Source organism: Pseudoliparis swirei, chromosome 20 (genome assembly GCF_029220125.1).
Source record: "Pseudoliparis swirei isolate HS2019 ecotype Mariana Trench chromosome 20, NWPU_hadal_v1, whole genome shotgun sequence".
Taxonomy (NCBI): Eukaryota; Metazoa; Chordata; class Actinopteri; order Perciformes; family Liparidae; genus Pseudoliparis; species Pseudoliparis swirei.
In genome coordinates this window covers 20,271,384-20,286,749 of record NC_079407.1, presented here as the reverse complement: position 1 = coordinate 20,286,749, position 15,366 = coordinate 20,271,384, and the positions used below count along the sequence as shown (strand labels likewise).

The 15,366-nt window shown below is 42.5% G+C and overlaps 1 protein-coding gene across 5 annotated transcripts in view; it reads right to left on the bottom strand.

The window, feature by feature from the left end:
- Positions 1-372: 372 nt before the first annotated feature.
- Positions 373-15,366, bottom strand: part of schip1 (schwannomin interacting protein 1) — a 221,671-nt gene continuing 206,677 nt past the window's right edge. For all 5 annotated transcript variants that reach the window (XM_056440794.1, XM_056440795.1, XM_056440798.1 and 2 more), the window contains 6 exons: positions 10,932-11,050; positions 8,477-8,594; positions 7,354-7,551; positions 3,046-3,169; positions 2,396-2,489; positions 373-1,314 (listed from right to left, as the gene is read on the bottom strand). In XM_056440794.1, the coding sequence (XP_056296769.1) occupies positions 1,263-1,314; positions 2,396-2,489; positions 3,046-3,169; positions 7,354-7,551; positions 8,477-8,594; positions 10,932-11,050 (705 nt within the window). In that variant the 3' untranslated portion in view covers positions 373-1,262. The remainder of the gene's footprint in view (positions 1,315-2,395; positions 2,490-3,045; positions 3,170-7,353; positions 7,552-8,476; positions 8,595-10,931; positions 11,051-15,366) is intronic.

The window sequence follows — 15,366 nt, the reverse complement described above, 5'->3', positions numbered from 1 at the left end:
TTCTCACCCACAACTGACCACGCATCATATATTATACAAGTCAACAAGTTGTCATGTGAAGAAAAAAAAAAGTCCTAATAATATCTTTTGAAGGGGTTGTCCGAATTCACAAGGAGTCCATTCAAGAAAAAAACGAGAAGAAAGAGTGAGACAAATAATGTCACGAAGGAGGCAAGACCGAAACAGAGGGAGATGAGTCATGCCACGTGGAGCGTGGTGGCACTTTGTATTCCCGCCGCAGTTGCGACCGCTGATTACACTTCCTATGTTCATGAGGAGGAGGAAGCTCATTTAGAAGAGCCGATTCATCCATTTGACCTGCAGCAACTTGCAGCCGCGTGAACTCAAGTTACTGCACACCAAACCAACATATATGAAACAAAGTTAATTCTTTATTTTACATATCTGTACATCAACATTTCTTCCCTCAAATAAAGTTTTTTGGATTACAGTAGGATGAAAACGATTTGAACACACTTATTCATTTAAAATGACTCGTCAGAAAATCAACATTCACAAAATGTTGAAGAGCAATTAGAGTGAACGTATTACCAAAAGCTACGACTCCACTACAAGGCAGGCATGTTTCCTTTCCACTCTTATAGCACCTTCAAATAAACGTTTCTCAGTTGAAAACTACCATTTGTGCAGAATAAAAACAGATTGACTTGGAAATACTTGAAAATTACTGTCCAACTTAAAATGGTCTGAAGAAGTTAGTTTCCATCAGTTACTTTTTCATTTTTTTTTTCATACAATGTTGTTTCTTTTTTTCATGACTGACTTTCTACTAAATTTTTCACTATTACGCAATCCCCCCCCCCCCCCCCCACACAATTTTTGCATTTCACAGTTATAATTTAGTGGCGAATGTAGAAAGTTAAAAAGAAACAATAGCAAAGCGAGGCCGATCACAGCACAGGAAGCTGGGGACAGATGCCATGACAACACACAATCAATTTCCTCCTCTCCCAGGAAGTGCTCATCCGTCCTTCAGCGCTGGGAGAAAACCACAGAAGCAAACGAAAGAGGGTGGCCTTCTTCTGCGCTGCTGCTACCACTGGAGTCAGTGGGGTGGACGGGAACTAGACATGGGGAGACGGGGGAAGCAGCGGGGAGCAAAATACTTGGGACGGGCAGGATTTGGATCGACACGGGGCGGAGGTGGAATAGCCAGAGGGGGAAAGTCTGGTTTGGATAGGGAGCTTAGCTTGGTAGAGAGGGGGGGGGGGGGAGGTGGAGGTGGAGGGGGTACGGGCATCTTATTTGGATAGGGTCCTCTCAGCCAAATGTTTCTGCTGGCTCTCAGCATGCCTGTGAATAAAAAAAAAAGGAACATAAGTGGGGTGATTTATATATATATTTTAAGTTAACACATCCTGAAAAAGGCAACAATTAAATAATCCAAAGAGAGAGAGAACTGGTTGCTTTGTGTCCTCGACCAAAATGTCTTGTGCTCTCGGAAAAAATGGGAAAACACTCCGGAGGAACAGAAAGGCACTCCACAATATAAAAAACTAAAGCCTTATTATGACTGAGGCTAAACCATTGAAAGAGCCAACATGGTCTGACTGCTGCAGGTCTTCGTCAGGGCATTGAACAAACACACACCGATACAGTTAAAACGATCACATGACCCGGAAAAGGACACGACAGGTGAGAAAGCACAGAACATTAAGTGTATTACATGATGGAAGCTCGGTGACCATAATATGTAACATAGGCTGAAAGAAAGACAGAGCAGCCTATGCAACACAAGTGGAGTCTGTATATCGTCATTAGGAGAACGCCTTCTTGTTTATAACGTCTGGACCCGACTCACAAGCAGAGTCCGTGTAGCTAAAGCTTAGAGTGTAGCGCATTTGTTTGTGCCTTAACCTCGACTGTTGTCCACAAACTATTCAACACTCATCTATAAAACCAAATGCACGAGAGAGCCACGCTGTTTATACTTTATGTTCCGTTTCTCTGACAAATGTCACTTGAGTCCGCAGCAACTTCAGTTTGAAGACTACAAGTTTAGAAATGAAACTACATTCTGCAACAACAACCCTGTGTGTCAACTTTATAAGAGTGCGATACGGAGTACTCTTATAAACTACATTGTACATTGTTTCCAACTTTTTTTCATTTAGCTAATGAAACTACACATCTGGTACTCATATTTTAATATTTACATCTCCGGTAGGAACAAATGGGCTGGAGGACGAGAGCCAAAAACTGAATAGGAAAGACATCGTACGGTTCTTATTTTTTCATGAGGCTTCTTGACAATAACTATGAACTATTTCTTACCAGTCTTATTCTAAATAGTTTTCCCCTCTCGAATACATCAAATGAGTGAAAAGGATCATGGTAACCCAGGAAATCAGTTTGTCATTCAGTGCGTCATCACCTGGTGAGGTCCTCTATGTCCACCAGCATGGCATCCTGCTCCATGTGGAGTTCATCCCGAATCAGCAGCAACTGTACGAGCTCCTCATTCAGACCTGGAGATAATATGAGGAATCATAAAACTTATCATTATGACAAAAAAGGAATTTGTCCACATTGATTTGTACACACACTCCACTGTGCCCAACACACGGACATTCAATCTACAAGATATGCAAAGTATATATCAGGAGGCAACCTGAAATCTCCCATCATGGGTTCATAGAATGACCTCACATTCATCACAAGCATCTGGTGGTTGTTCTCAGATCACATGTTTTAGCTATTGTTCCTTCAACTTTATTATAAAATAAGAAGCACCGACAGGAGCTATGAGGGAAAGTCCGTGCTGCAAGTTAAAAGTAACTCATGATTATAGAACACGGGGTGTTCTGGAGCTAGATGAGAGATTATTCATCCCTGAGTAGCAGGATCAAAGGATCTGTGCAGCGACAGTAACGCTCAGAGGAAGATGTTCGCTGACTAACATGGAGCACTGTACATGTTTCCCCGTTTACTCTCTCGCTCATTTCTGCAATTAAAAAGTAGAGGTCAGTGATTCTGTGTTTGTGTGTATGTGCTGCGCTGTATGCGAGTGTGTGGTGGACTCACTCTCGATCTGGGAGTGCAGGTCATTGACGATGACTTGGAGCTGCCCCAGCGTCATGTCTCTCAAGTCGGTGGGCTTCAGGCTTCTCTTCATTAGACACTCACTGATGTGAGGCATGTGTGGAAGCTGCCGAACAAACACACATAACACGTTAAACGTTGCGCTTTGTGTTTTTGGAGGCCGAAACAACATTCAGCTTCTAAAACAAAGTCTTGCTGTATGACACATTTTTCAGATATTTAAGCAAATCCCTTTCAAGACATCAAACAATGTAATGGACAAACAGATAGTGTATATTGTATAATGTAAATTAATTGTCCTATTATCATCTGAAAAGCGCAGACATCATTAAATAAATAAGGATAAATAAAAAAATGTGTATTCACACAATACATAATTCCACTGTGTTGACTAAACAACCTGTTCACAAAAAAACAATTGTTTCAAAAATCTTCAGGTTCTTTCAAATAATTTATTAGGCAAAAACGGCAATTTTCCGTTTATCAGTGTTAAGGTTTGTCTGATATTCTCTCTGGCAATTTACATTTTCATGACATTTTAACCAACAACTAATCTGTTAAAAATATAAAAATCAGCAGTTTATTGCTAAATTCTAGCCTTAAATTGGCTGAAATCTGGTTCAAAAGCCACAACGACATGAATTCTCAACAGTCAAACGGAATCAAACTAGCAACCGAAAGAGTCGGCGCTTTTGCTTTTGATTGACTGACACGATGTTCAACTTCAATCTGCCGCTTGAATTTAGGGATTAGTAGCTTTTGGCTTTGATGCTTTTGCTGTGAAAAACAACAGTGTTCCAGTGTCTCCTGACAAATCGCTATTTCCTAGGAGTTCACGGCTCGGTTTGGGGGGACCGTTACGTTTGGGCCTCCAAACAGAAACAAAGGTCTGGTCACACACAAGTCGACGGGGTTTTATTCTTGTAAACATCAGATGAACTCATGATGCAGCAGAGGACACACTGCTTGTTCCCTCAGCCCTCTGAATGCTCTGAAACCGACTTCACATCTCCTGAATGTTTCTATTTCTCCAGTGACACATCTGTTAAGTAATCAGAGACGAAGGTGGAGTGACAATAAAAGAGAAATAATTAGATCGTAACCTGTATGTTTATTGCTTTTTATGATGTTTCTGTGATAACCTTTTTCTCCATTAGTGAAGGCTTGTCATATCTGGCCACAGGGACTACGGTTGAAATATAGCCTTAGCTAAGACTGACACATGACCCTGGGTTGATTGATTTGTTCAAATAAATCAATAAATCAAAATCAAAATGAAATTCCAAATTGTTTCACAGTGAGTGGCTTCTGTAAAATGCAGCACCGAGGCTGTTTAAGACTTGAATTTGTGCCAATACAAGTCTGAGCTTACACAGCTCCAAACAGTGCTTTCATTTTGTAGTTGACCTTAAATGTGCTCTTAAGCCTGAATCGTAATTAATCAAATGCTTCCGCTGGCTTCGTGAATGTGGTGATGAGTCTAAATTTCCACCAGCAGTCGTCTCATGTTCTCAATTAACTTGAGATTGTAGCCACGATATGCAATAAAATGACGAGGCATCATGCATGCCTTCTCAGGCACAATGGGAGGATAATCAGCTTTTTGTTTACCAGACTCTCCCCTGCTGTTCACACTCCCATCAAACCTTCGACACTCTCTCTTTCCCTCCAACATCGTCTGCAGTGTCGACACAGCCGCTGAGGAAAGCGCCTCTGTGCTCGTGCCGCTCTCTAAGTGTTTGCATGTGAGGGCATCTGGCTCGCTCCTCATGCTCGTTCCTCTACGCCACAGGTGTCAAACACATGGCCCGCGGGCCGAATCCGGCCCGCTGCATCGCTTTGAGTGGCCCCTGGCGGCTTTAAAGACACGTGATCACCTTTTCTCAAAGAAATTGAAGAAACATATCCCGTGCTTTTATTTTTAAGGTTTTAGATTAAATGGATTTATATTGTAATATTTTCTTTAGACATTAGACATTTTCTTATGTTCAATATTTCTACACTCAAATAAACAATAATAAAATGCAAAAGAGAGTTATTTAACAATATCGCAGCCATGATGCTGATTTGGCCCATGGTGAACATGAGTTTGACACCCCTGCTCTCCGCTCTTTCACTTTCACAGTTTGATGCAAATGCACTTGAGGGCTACAACATGTCAGTTTCAGTTTCTGTGACTCCGAGACTGACGAGTGACAGAGAGAGAAATGTGACGCCAGAGAAAAAAAGCGTGCGGGGGAGGATGCAGATTGGCGTGGATGGGCGAGTTTCTGTGATCATATGTCAAATTGCTAATTATTGACTGAGTGCTGAATACCTCCAGCTATGACTCATACTAAAATTGAGGAACTCCAGAGAAGTTGAGTGAGATACTTGAGGTTAAACAGTGGACTCTAGATCTCTCCCACATCTTTCTCTCGATGACGTTCTTGCTTTCGCTCGGCCTTTCTATATGTAACCAGGAAAACACTCCCAGCACACACACACCGACAGTGTGTGGCTGCTTTGACATTGTTTGACCGTGTCCATTTCTTATTGATAATTATGTCAACTGTAAATAATTTACTTTTAGTTACCCATTTTTACTTTTAACCCATACCTCGACTATTCAAAACATGTATCCATTACATCCAGCTACTTATTTCAACTGCTCCCTTGCCAACTGACTCAGAAAATCCCATTACCAAAGTAGCAGTTGGTATATTTTTTCAATCAATTCATAATTACATTTTCTTTTTGACATTAGTAGAACTACTGCACAGTCCTCCCACACACACATCAGGTCATTGCAAAGCACCCCCTTGTCAGCAATAACTGATCTATTACAGTGAAATATATCTCTGGTGTTGGGGACATGGCAGACGGCTGTAGTTTTAATAAATCTTAATATTCACCGTGTGTTGGGTTTGGATGTGACGGTGATGTCCTCTGACTGCTGAGCACTGCTACGGCCCTAAACACCGAAGTCAATGCTTTACGGCGCGTGAATTATAGATGGGTCCGGCCGAGCTGCCGCACTCTTCTCTGAATAAGTAAAGCGGTTCTGCCTGCAAGTCCGGGTGGAAATAAAGTGTGTGTAAGTCTGACAGTGTGTGTGTGTGTGTGTGTGTTTGTTTGAGTGTGTTGATATGTACGCTCCGGAAGAGGCAGCGAGGCAAATATTAACGGATTAAATAATAATGAACGGGGCCGTCATCACCTTCCTTCCTCTCCATGGAGGCAGAGGAAGAGAGGGAACAGAGGGGAGGCTTCCGGTGACATCATCACAATATACTGTGTATACTATAGGTGACCGTATACGACTCATATGTGACTGAAACACAAGCCACTTATCTATCCTCACGTACCATGACCAGTGAAGGTAATACAAATTGAATGTTGAAACGTAAAACTGCATGTATTGTTATTTATCACCTCTGGTGGCGCTCTGCTCCAATTGGCTATCTCACTCATCTTAAAAGTGGACATATATGACTTCATGATTTCCCCGAGGTTAATTTCAAAGCCTTCTTCCTGAACGATCGACTCGAGTGTATGAGATCTCTACAAAGTGCAACAAAAGGCTTGATAGACCTGCTGTGTGACGCTTTTGGTTTGGCTTTAAAATGTTCATCAGGAGACGTTAGGAAACATTTCATAAACACCGCCGACGTGCCGGTGCTGAATTGTCAGCTGCATCAACACGGCTGATGAGGCCACATGCCTACACTCCATGACAACGAAAATAATGTGTGGCTCGTATATGAAATACTGTATTCAGAAACAAGCCAAATTCCTGGTATGTGTAACGCACTCTGCAATTAACGATTTCTGATTCCTATTCTGAGAACATTGAAATAATGGATCAGAGTAGATACAGTTTGTTGTTGCCATCAGCAGATATATTGAACACGCAAGATGCTTTTAAGTCTATATAACTGGGAAAACTAGCTATAAATATACAAACTAATATTGTTACCTTTTGATTAATATGGCGACTTGTTAGAAAGCAGTTGCTGATTCACACATCCAGCAGATATGAAGTTACATGAGGATTCATATGAAGTTAGGCACCTCTCTACGAACTAAGAGCTTTTTTGGAGTACTCTTGTAAGTCCAATAAATCAGCAGATCTGTTGTTTCTAGAGACATTGTATTATGAGTTATATTGCGTTTCCATCCATTCTGTACTGTATTACAATATAGGAGTCATATAAAAATGTAGATAGGCGTTTCCCTTTTTCTAACAATCGTCCTGAATGTAAAACCTCCCGGTCAAAGGAAGCTTTGCTGTGTGATTCTGGTACTGACCAGGTCGGCCACTGGGGACTTCTTGCGGTTCTGTTTCTCCACCTCCACCTGCATCTTGGCCATGGGCTTGGCCATAGCCAGGGCCAGCTTCGCCTCCGCTTGCAGCTTCTTCTGTCGACTTAGGAAGTCCATGTCCTCCAGAGACTCAGAGTCGTCCTCTGCGGTGTCCCTGTCCGAGTAGGACGAACTCTGTTTGGACTGCAGGGAGGAAGAGCGAGAAGAGATACAATATGGAAGAGACGACGGACAGAATGAGAAGTGAGGGAGAACACGAAAGATCAGGAAAACCAGGTCAGAGAATGAATGTTGATGTATTCTTTGCATTTTGGTCTGTACACTTTACACACTGACGGGAACGTCATTTTACATCAAATAATAAGTGAGGAGAGCGCGGTAAAGAGAAGATTATGTCCTCTCTTTCTGTTGAATGTGTCTCAGGCTGACGGGAGGTTAATGTGGCCAGTCATCCGTGGCCCTGGCGAGCGTATTCCAATTCATCTCTCATTTGCTGCCCATGAATTGGTTAACAGGCCAGAAAACGCGAGCAAAGACATCCATGGAGAAACCTAACCGCCAGCTATTCCTCTGATTCACGGCGAACCTCTCACCCGTATCTCACCCCCGTTTCATTCTTGATCCGTCTCAAAGTGTTAACGTGTAAAGATGCGAGATTGACATGAGCAACCCTGTAGCCTACATCCTAATAGTAATTTAAAGATTAGTCATTCTTCTCTCATTCTTTAAACCTGGAGGAATACTCGTCTCATTCTGGCTGCTTCAAAGGGCCCTCGTTGTTACGGTCTGTGGTGCGGAGGACCCAAACGCAGCCAGAGTTTCTTGAAAAAAACTGCTTTATTTTCAAGACAGGAACACGGACGACCACCACACAGGAACAAAAAGGACGATCCGACAACAGACAACAGACGGACACAGATTAAATACACAGGGGAACGAGACACAGGTGGGGACACAGGTGGAAACAATCAGGGCGTGGCTGGAAACAATCAGGAAAGAAACAGACAAGCACAGGGAGGGAAGAGCAGGGAAACAGGAAACGAGACAGGGACTTCAACATAAAACAGGAAACACTCAAATCCTAACACTCGTGAACACCGGTGCGTACCATGGGGGACAGAGGCGTGTCCAGACTGGTCTCTGTCTTGCTGTCGTCGGCATCGCTGTCCTTGTCGCTGCCGCTGTCGTTGACAAAACAGATCTGGAGGTTCATCCCACTTTGCAGCCTGCAGGGAGAGAGACGGCGATAGATGGATCATGTTAGCGTGAGCCAAGGCAGGTACGCGTCGTCTCTCTCCTCGGTCATCGACTCGGACCGGGCCCTCAACACGACGTGTGTGCACACTGAACTGTTTGTACTACGAGTGGAAAAGTGGAAAGAAAATTAAGAAAAACGGAAAGGAGATCCTAACAGATGCGATCTGCCTTCAGAATTAAGGACAGCTCGTGTTTTTAATCATCTGCCCTCTTGTCTTCGATGTGGATCGATCCCGGAAGCCTCCGGTAGGTCTGGTCCAATATGCCTGCACCGCTGGGGTCGTTTTTGTGCCCCGGAGCAGCAGAATATCACGAGGTGTAGATGCAGCCCACTGTGGATCAATAATCTGCCTTTTCAATGCAGTAATTACAAACACAGCTGATTGATTTACACAGCATCGATCCAATCAGTTCAAATTAAAATAGCACCTGAGTGGTCGATTGTTTATTTTGGGGAGAGGCAGCATCCAACAGCTCCCTGTAACTTACATTTAACAGATTGTGAAAGTATTTACGAACCTTTATGATGACGAGCAGCTTATATCATTTAATGCCTCTCCAGTGTAGATACTGACTTATATATTAGCTTATTTCTTTCATACTAGCATTGATATTGGCAAATATATCATCTGATAAGTAAAAATAAATTGCAGTACAGAATTACCAAAGATATATTTGATGTAAGACTGTCACCATCACATAGTTTGTTTGAGAACTGACAAGTTAATCTTTTACCACATTTTAAATGGTCTCATTCAGTCCTTGTTCACAAATCTTTCTAATTGTGTGTAATTATACACAAATCACATTGGAGCAAGGCTATTATTGTAATACATTTGATGTCTTAAGTCTTTGAAAAAGAAATGTAAGAGATCATCCTAAAAATATTGGCCTATATATTGTTATTAGGGCTGTCAATCGATAAAAAAAAATTACCTAATTAATCGCACATTTTGAAATTGCGATTAATTAATCGCGATTAAAAGTTTTTTCCTTCTTTTTAAAGACAAAACTTCACACAGAGCTGTGTTTTCAAAGAGGCTCCTACATATACAGTGCCAGCGAGGTATTTAATATCGTGGATGACAAATTGTTTCTTCAGTGAAACATCAGATTAGTAAAAAAAAAGAAGTATATTGAGACCCCATTGGTCCTGTCATCTTTAACATTGAACAGCAGAACCAGTGGCCTTGGTAACTGACTGATATTCAAATATGTCACGTTAACCCTCTGGAGGCTGGGTTCATTTTATACATTTGACAAAAAAATTAAATTCACCGTTTAAAGTATTTTGCATGTGACACATACCCACGTGTTATACATCAAACATTCCAGAACAATCTCAGCTCTGAAATGAGCCTCATTGTCCTCGCGCCGTGTTCTCTGGTTCTCTGACTGACAGGCTGCTAAATGAGCCTCACCTGTGAGGTGGGAGGTCCTTTGTGATTTACTGAGTGTTCATTGGTTTTTTTTCCCCCGAAATGTTGACAGACAAACGGATTGACCAATCACGGTGAAGGTTTCGTGTGACGAGTTCTTTCCGCGCCGCGTCACCCGACACGTCGCCCCTCCGTTCCTCTGTGTATCAGAGGGGGAGACGGGAGGAAGGAGGAGCAGGAGGAAACCCGACTGATTCATCCACGAGTTTAACTGATTTATGATCCTTATTTTCGCGGAGAAATAATTGTTTTAAAAACGGAAACAGTGTAAAAACTTCAACGAACACCGGAAGTAAACAAAGTTGCGTTAATTGCGTTAAAATATTTTAGTGCGTTAACGCGGCCAAATTAATCGCATAGATTAATGCGTTAACGCTGACAGCCCTAATTATTATACGTTTCGTAATATCTCAAATATTGACAGTGGTGTCAGCCTCAGAAATCCAGTATCAGTAAAAGTGTGACACATCCCTATAATCAATGACGAGGCATTAAGAATCACTATCAGTCATCAAACCATTGCAACGATATTGAAAAATCCACGCGACACATGAATAAAAGAAGGACACTAGAGAGTTTACAGAACACGTCGTTCCAGTAAGGTGGAGGAGGTGGTGGTGGCATCTGAGTGTGTGGGTCCACTGGGAAGGGAAAGCACAAAGGCGCACTGTGTGGCGCTCATGCACGCTGCACAAAACCTCTCGGCTTCCCGCCATGCTCTTCCTCCACGATGGTTGAATCTTTACGACTGTAAATCTTGATCTTTTAGATTTGCGTCAAATGTTAAACCACCAAAAAGAAATATCTAGAAAACCACCGGTCACACGTTTATCTATGAAGAATGAAGGAATGCGACAGAGCTCTTACCGTGAGGACAGGCTGGGTTTGCCGCTCTTACTGCAGCTGGTGTAGATGCCTGGCCCATCGTCAAAGAAACTGCCAAGGGCCAACTTCTGCCTGATGGACTCCCTCTCATTCTTTTGGGCCTGGAACAGGAGAACCACCTGGTCAGTGTACCTGTTGTATGTGCCTTTCTGATGACATGTGTTGTAGTTTCACAATGAGGTCAGAGGTCAGGGTCAAGCTGGTATGCTTGTTGTCATGGCACCTCAAGCCCAGGTACTTATATTTCGTTTTCTGTCACACTACATCACCCTAGCCCCCCATCCCCCACCCCCACATGACGAGCTGTATTCACAGAGAGCGGTCACCCTGAGCACCAGTATATTAATAGCAGCAGCCTCCTCCTAATTCGCAGTAAGAGTTTTCAGTGTCATCCTAACAAGGTCTGACACAAAGTGTGGAGTCAGCTGGAGTACTGGAAAAAATAAAGTGTGAAATATCTCAGTTGGGATCATTACAAGTTGACATTACCAGAAGTCACCAGCAGATGGCGCTGCTGCCTCAGAGAACAACGAGTGAGGCGTGACACACAGAGTCGGTGTTCTTATAAGCACTGCCACAGGGTCAGGTTTACGTTTGGTAAACTCCAGAGGAATAGGAGGAATAGCCGTTTCACCCATTCTTAAATCTGTAATAATCCTAACATTACACATTTCCAGAGTCGCTCTCGCTTGTCTTCCTCCCAATCTTGAATTGAACACACTCTCACACGCCAGTCTCCACATGGTGTCTCGTCTGTGCTGATAGCGAGTAAACACATCTCACTGAGTTGCAAACAACTGACTGTGTCGAATCAAAAAGGGGGAAGAGTTAAATTATCTGGAGCACTCTTTGCACACGCTACTGCTGCAAACGAGGGCTGGAGCACAGGTTTCTGTCACGCCTTGGGATGGACTTGAACGACGTCAGGCTAAAACCTGCAGTGCCCCGCCTAACGGACAGGAGGAACGGAGAGTTTCAAACATTTATGTTTTACTTGGTAACTTAGCAATAAAAAAAGGTTGGAGATCTAAATCACTGGTGAACGTTTATAAGAAAGCAATGTGTGGTGATTCATTCATATGGGCTGCATGCTAGAGAGATGGGGAAGACAACTTTAGACCAACGCATGAATGTAGAGTTGGTTGTGTGGACGTTAAACATATTGTGCATTGACAACGGAATGCTGTAATCCTTAACATCTGTGTTACCTTAGATTCATAAACTATGTGTTGCCGGGCTTCAATGATTATTCAGCAATTCAGTTTTATTCAGCGCCAAGCCAAAAAACCCATAATTTTACGGATCACAATGTTTTTATTCTAATTCTTTTATAACTTGTTAATCATCTTGTTGGAAGCTGTACACATTTCTGGTCTGTACTTCTACTTTAAAATAAAGGCCAAAGGAAAAACTGCTGTTGACAATCCTTCCTCAATGGATGTGTCTCTTTCACGTATCCCCCGCTCCATACTCCCCCACGGGATACTTTCTCATCTATCTCTGTTCCTCACATTCCCATTCTTTACCCATCTAATTCAGACCCAGCAGACCATTGTCTTTTTCTCTCTTCCTCGTTATCCCCAATTCCACTCATCTCCTTCCATCTCCATTTCTGTCCGCCAGCCTCAGGCCTCTAGTGTTCTGATACCTCTGCTGTTTGTTTTCTTCTTCACTTTTCACCTTGTTTACCACATCTTCACTTTCCACTCGTTTTGCCAACTCCTTTGCTCCCTCCCTCCCTCCCTTTCCATTCCTTTCTTTTCCTCTCTGACAATTGTGTGCAGGCCTTGGTGAGAGTGGCCCCAGCAAGGACACATTAACATAATCCCACTCCACACAAGAGCCCGCAAAACGCACTTGGCACTGCCAGTGCACACACTGGCAAGTCGTGGACCTGGCACTGCTCCTTTGTGTGTGTGTGTGTGTGTAAGATAGCCTGGGGGAGTCAAGATGAACACACTTGAGATTTTCAATTCATTGCTTTGAAGGCGCAACAGCAGCCTGCGCGGTACAGTGCAAGCACAGATTTATGTCCGTGTACAACACAGCGGAGAGGCTGTCAGCCATGTCACTCAACAGCACAGCTGCTCCGAGCCAAGACGGAAATCAGAAGCAGCAGGTCCACTGAGCATTGTTCACCATTTCCTGCCCTCATGAGGCGAGGGCTGACAAAAGTTTCAGTTTCAAAACAGCGGGTTGTAAAGATGTAAAGACATAAAGAGGTCAAACCATTGAAATAAGTTATCTCCTCACTGGAAGGACTTTAGAGATCAGATTTAAGGGTTGGTTAAATATATGAGACATGAATGCAGAGATATGCTGCTGCAATGATTACAAATGACCATTTCATCCACTGGCGCTGGTAAACCCATCAGCCCTCAATAACAAACTCATGTGTAAGTAGATTTGGATAATGTTTGATAAACATTATATAAACAACACAAGGACAAACCGTTGCACATCATGAAGACAATGTTTCATCATAGAGCTACATTTGAATCTCACTATTCACTCTGGTTCTAACCCTTTACATCGTGTAGAAAAGCCAGGTGTGTGTGTGTGGGCTGTGTGTGGTCAAACAGTCATCATGGAAGCCCTAAAAACATTTACAAAGGTGTGGCATTTGCCACTGAGTGGTCGGGGCAGGGCAGGACATCTACCGGTACATATTTTTTAGGGGGCAATTTTTGCCCCCGCTGAATGAAATCCAGGGAAATGTAAAAATAAATTGGGGGCACTTTTTGGAAACTTGTGAAATAACATTTAACCTAAATATACTTATTTAGGCTTACAGTATATGAGCAGTAAGCCTAAATAAGTATATGGCAATAATAAGACTATGAGGCAGTAGTCTACAGATTCAAAGATTATTTTTGAACAAAAAACAAACAGAAAACATAAACCAGACAATCATATTACATTTTCTTCTTAATTCTTTGTGGTTATTTATTGTTATTACATTACAACTAACAATGATAACTTATTTATAAATGCAGTCCTCCTCGCAGTCACAGATCAAGAAGGCACCCGGAAAATCAAAACTTGATTTAGCAACTGGACCCGAGTCAATCTTCATGTTTTTGACAAGCTCATGAAGATTATTGGAGGACATTCTGAGGGCATTTTCTGCCCCTCTCCTCCTAACATCAGGGGCAACATTATATTTCTTAGGGGCAGACTTGCCCTTTGCCCTTGTGTATTTCTGACGCTGGGTAGGGGTGAGGAATGAGTATTAAATATGGGCTCATGCTTCTTCTTACAATTTCGAAACAATTATTGTAGCATCCAAACCAAAAGCTCAACTTCTGCCTTATTAACTTGTATCTTTAAATTTGCTGTGCTTTCATAATGTAAAGTTGATGAGTTCTCAGAGCCTTTTTATTGCAGGAAACAATCAAATCCTGTCATTGTTTTCATATTTAATTGCTGCTACCCTTGAAGGTTTTATTTTAATTTGGGTGTGTGGTGAATGAAAGGCAACCCTTGCATGTCACCAGCCAGAAACAGAACAACCTTCCTGCTCCTTTGATTGGCTCACTCACACGATGGGTATGCATACGACGTTATTGTAATGCTTTGTGTGCCTTACTGGGTCATTTTCACCGTTTCTAATAAAATCCTTCAAAGGCAAAAATTGAGTTTCCAAAATGATAATGACAAGGACAATTGCTGTATCCATTGCATTGTTAACATTGTAAGATGAATGTGGGAAGGGGAACAGAGAGAGAGAGAGAGACGGAATGAGTGACAGCTCCAACCACCCCCTTCATTTCCTGGCCTTGAGCTCCAGAGCCGTCGCCACACAAATTAGATTGGGGAAAACACAATTGGGATAATTTGTGTTTTCCTAAAATTCAGCAAGCAATTTCCTCTGAAAAACCCTCATCGACAAAGACATTTACTTCCCTCTGCTCTACAATCATTCATCCAGACGTCAATTAAGACCTGGTGGACACACGGTTCGTTTTAAACCCTCAATTCTTCCCTGAGCATCTTTATTAGAGGGGGAGATGCATTTCATTATCTACGCTAACAAAGAGCATGTTTCCCTAAATTGTTGGCTCTCGTGGCCAGATATTATTGAGTGGTTAAGATTTTAAGATATGTAAATGTCGATGTGTGTGTCTGCATGCCCGAAGATTTCTCTCCTATGCCAAAAGGACGGGTCCTTCAAAATGTGTCACCGCTTCATTTATTAATATGTATTTTTTATTCCTCGTCTTTCCCTCCATTTCTCATGGAGCGCTCTATCATTATCTATCATTATTTGCACAATGGCGGCTTTTCACTGGCCAATACGTTGCTGCTCCCTGGTTGGAGACAAGAACCCACTGTTCTCACTCACGCACACACACACACACACACACACAAGGTCGTGAGTACGGGCTATTTCATGTGTGTTTAGAAAAATTTAAGT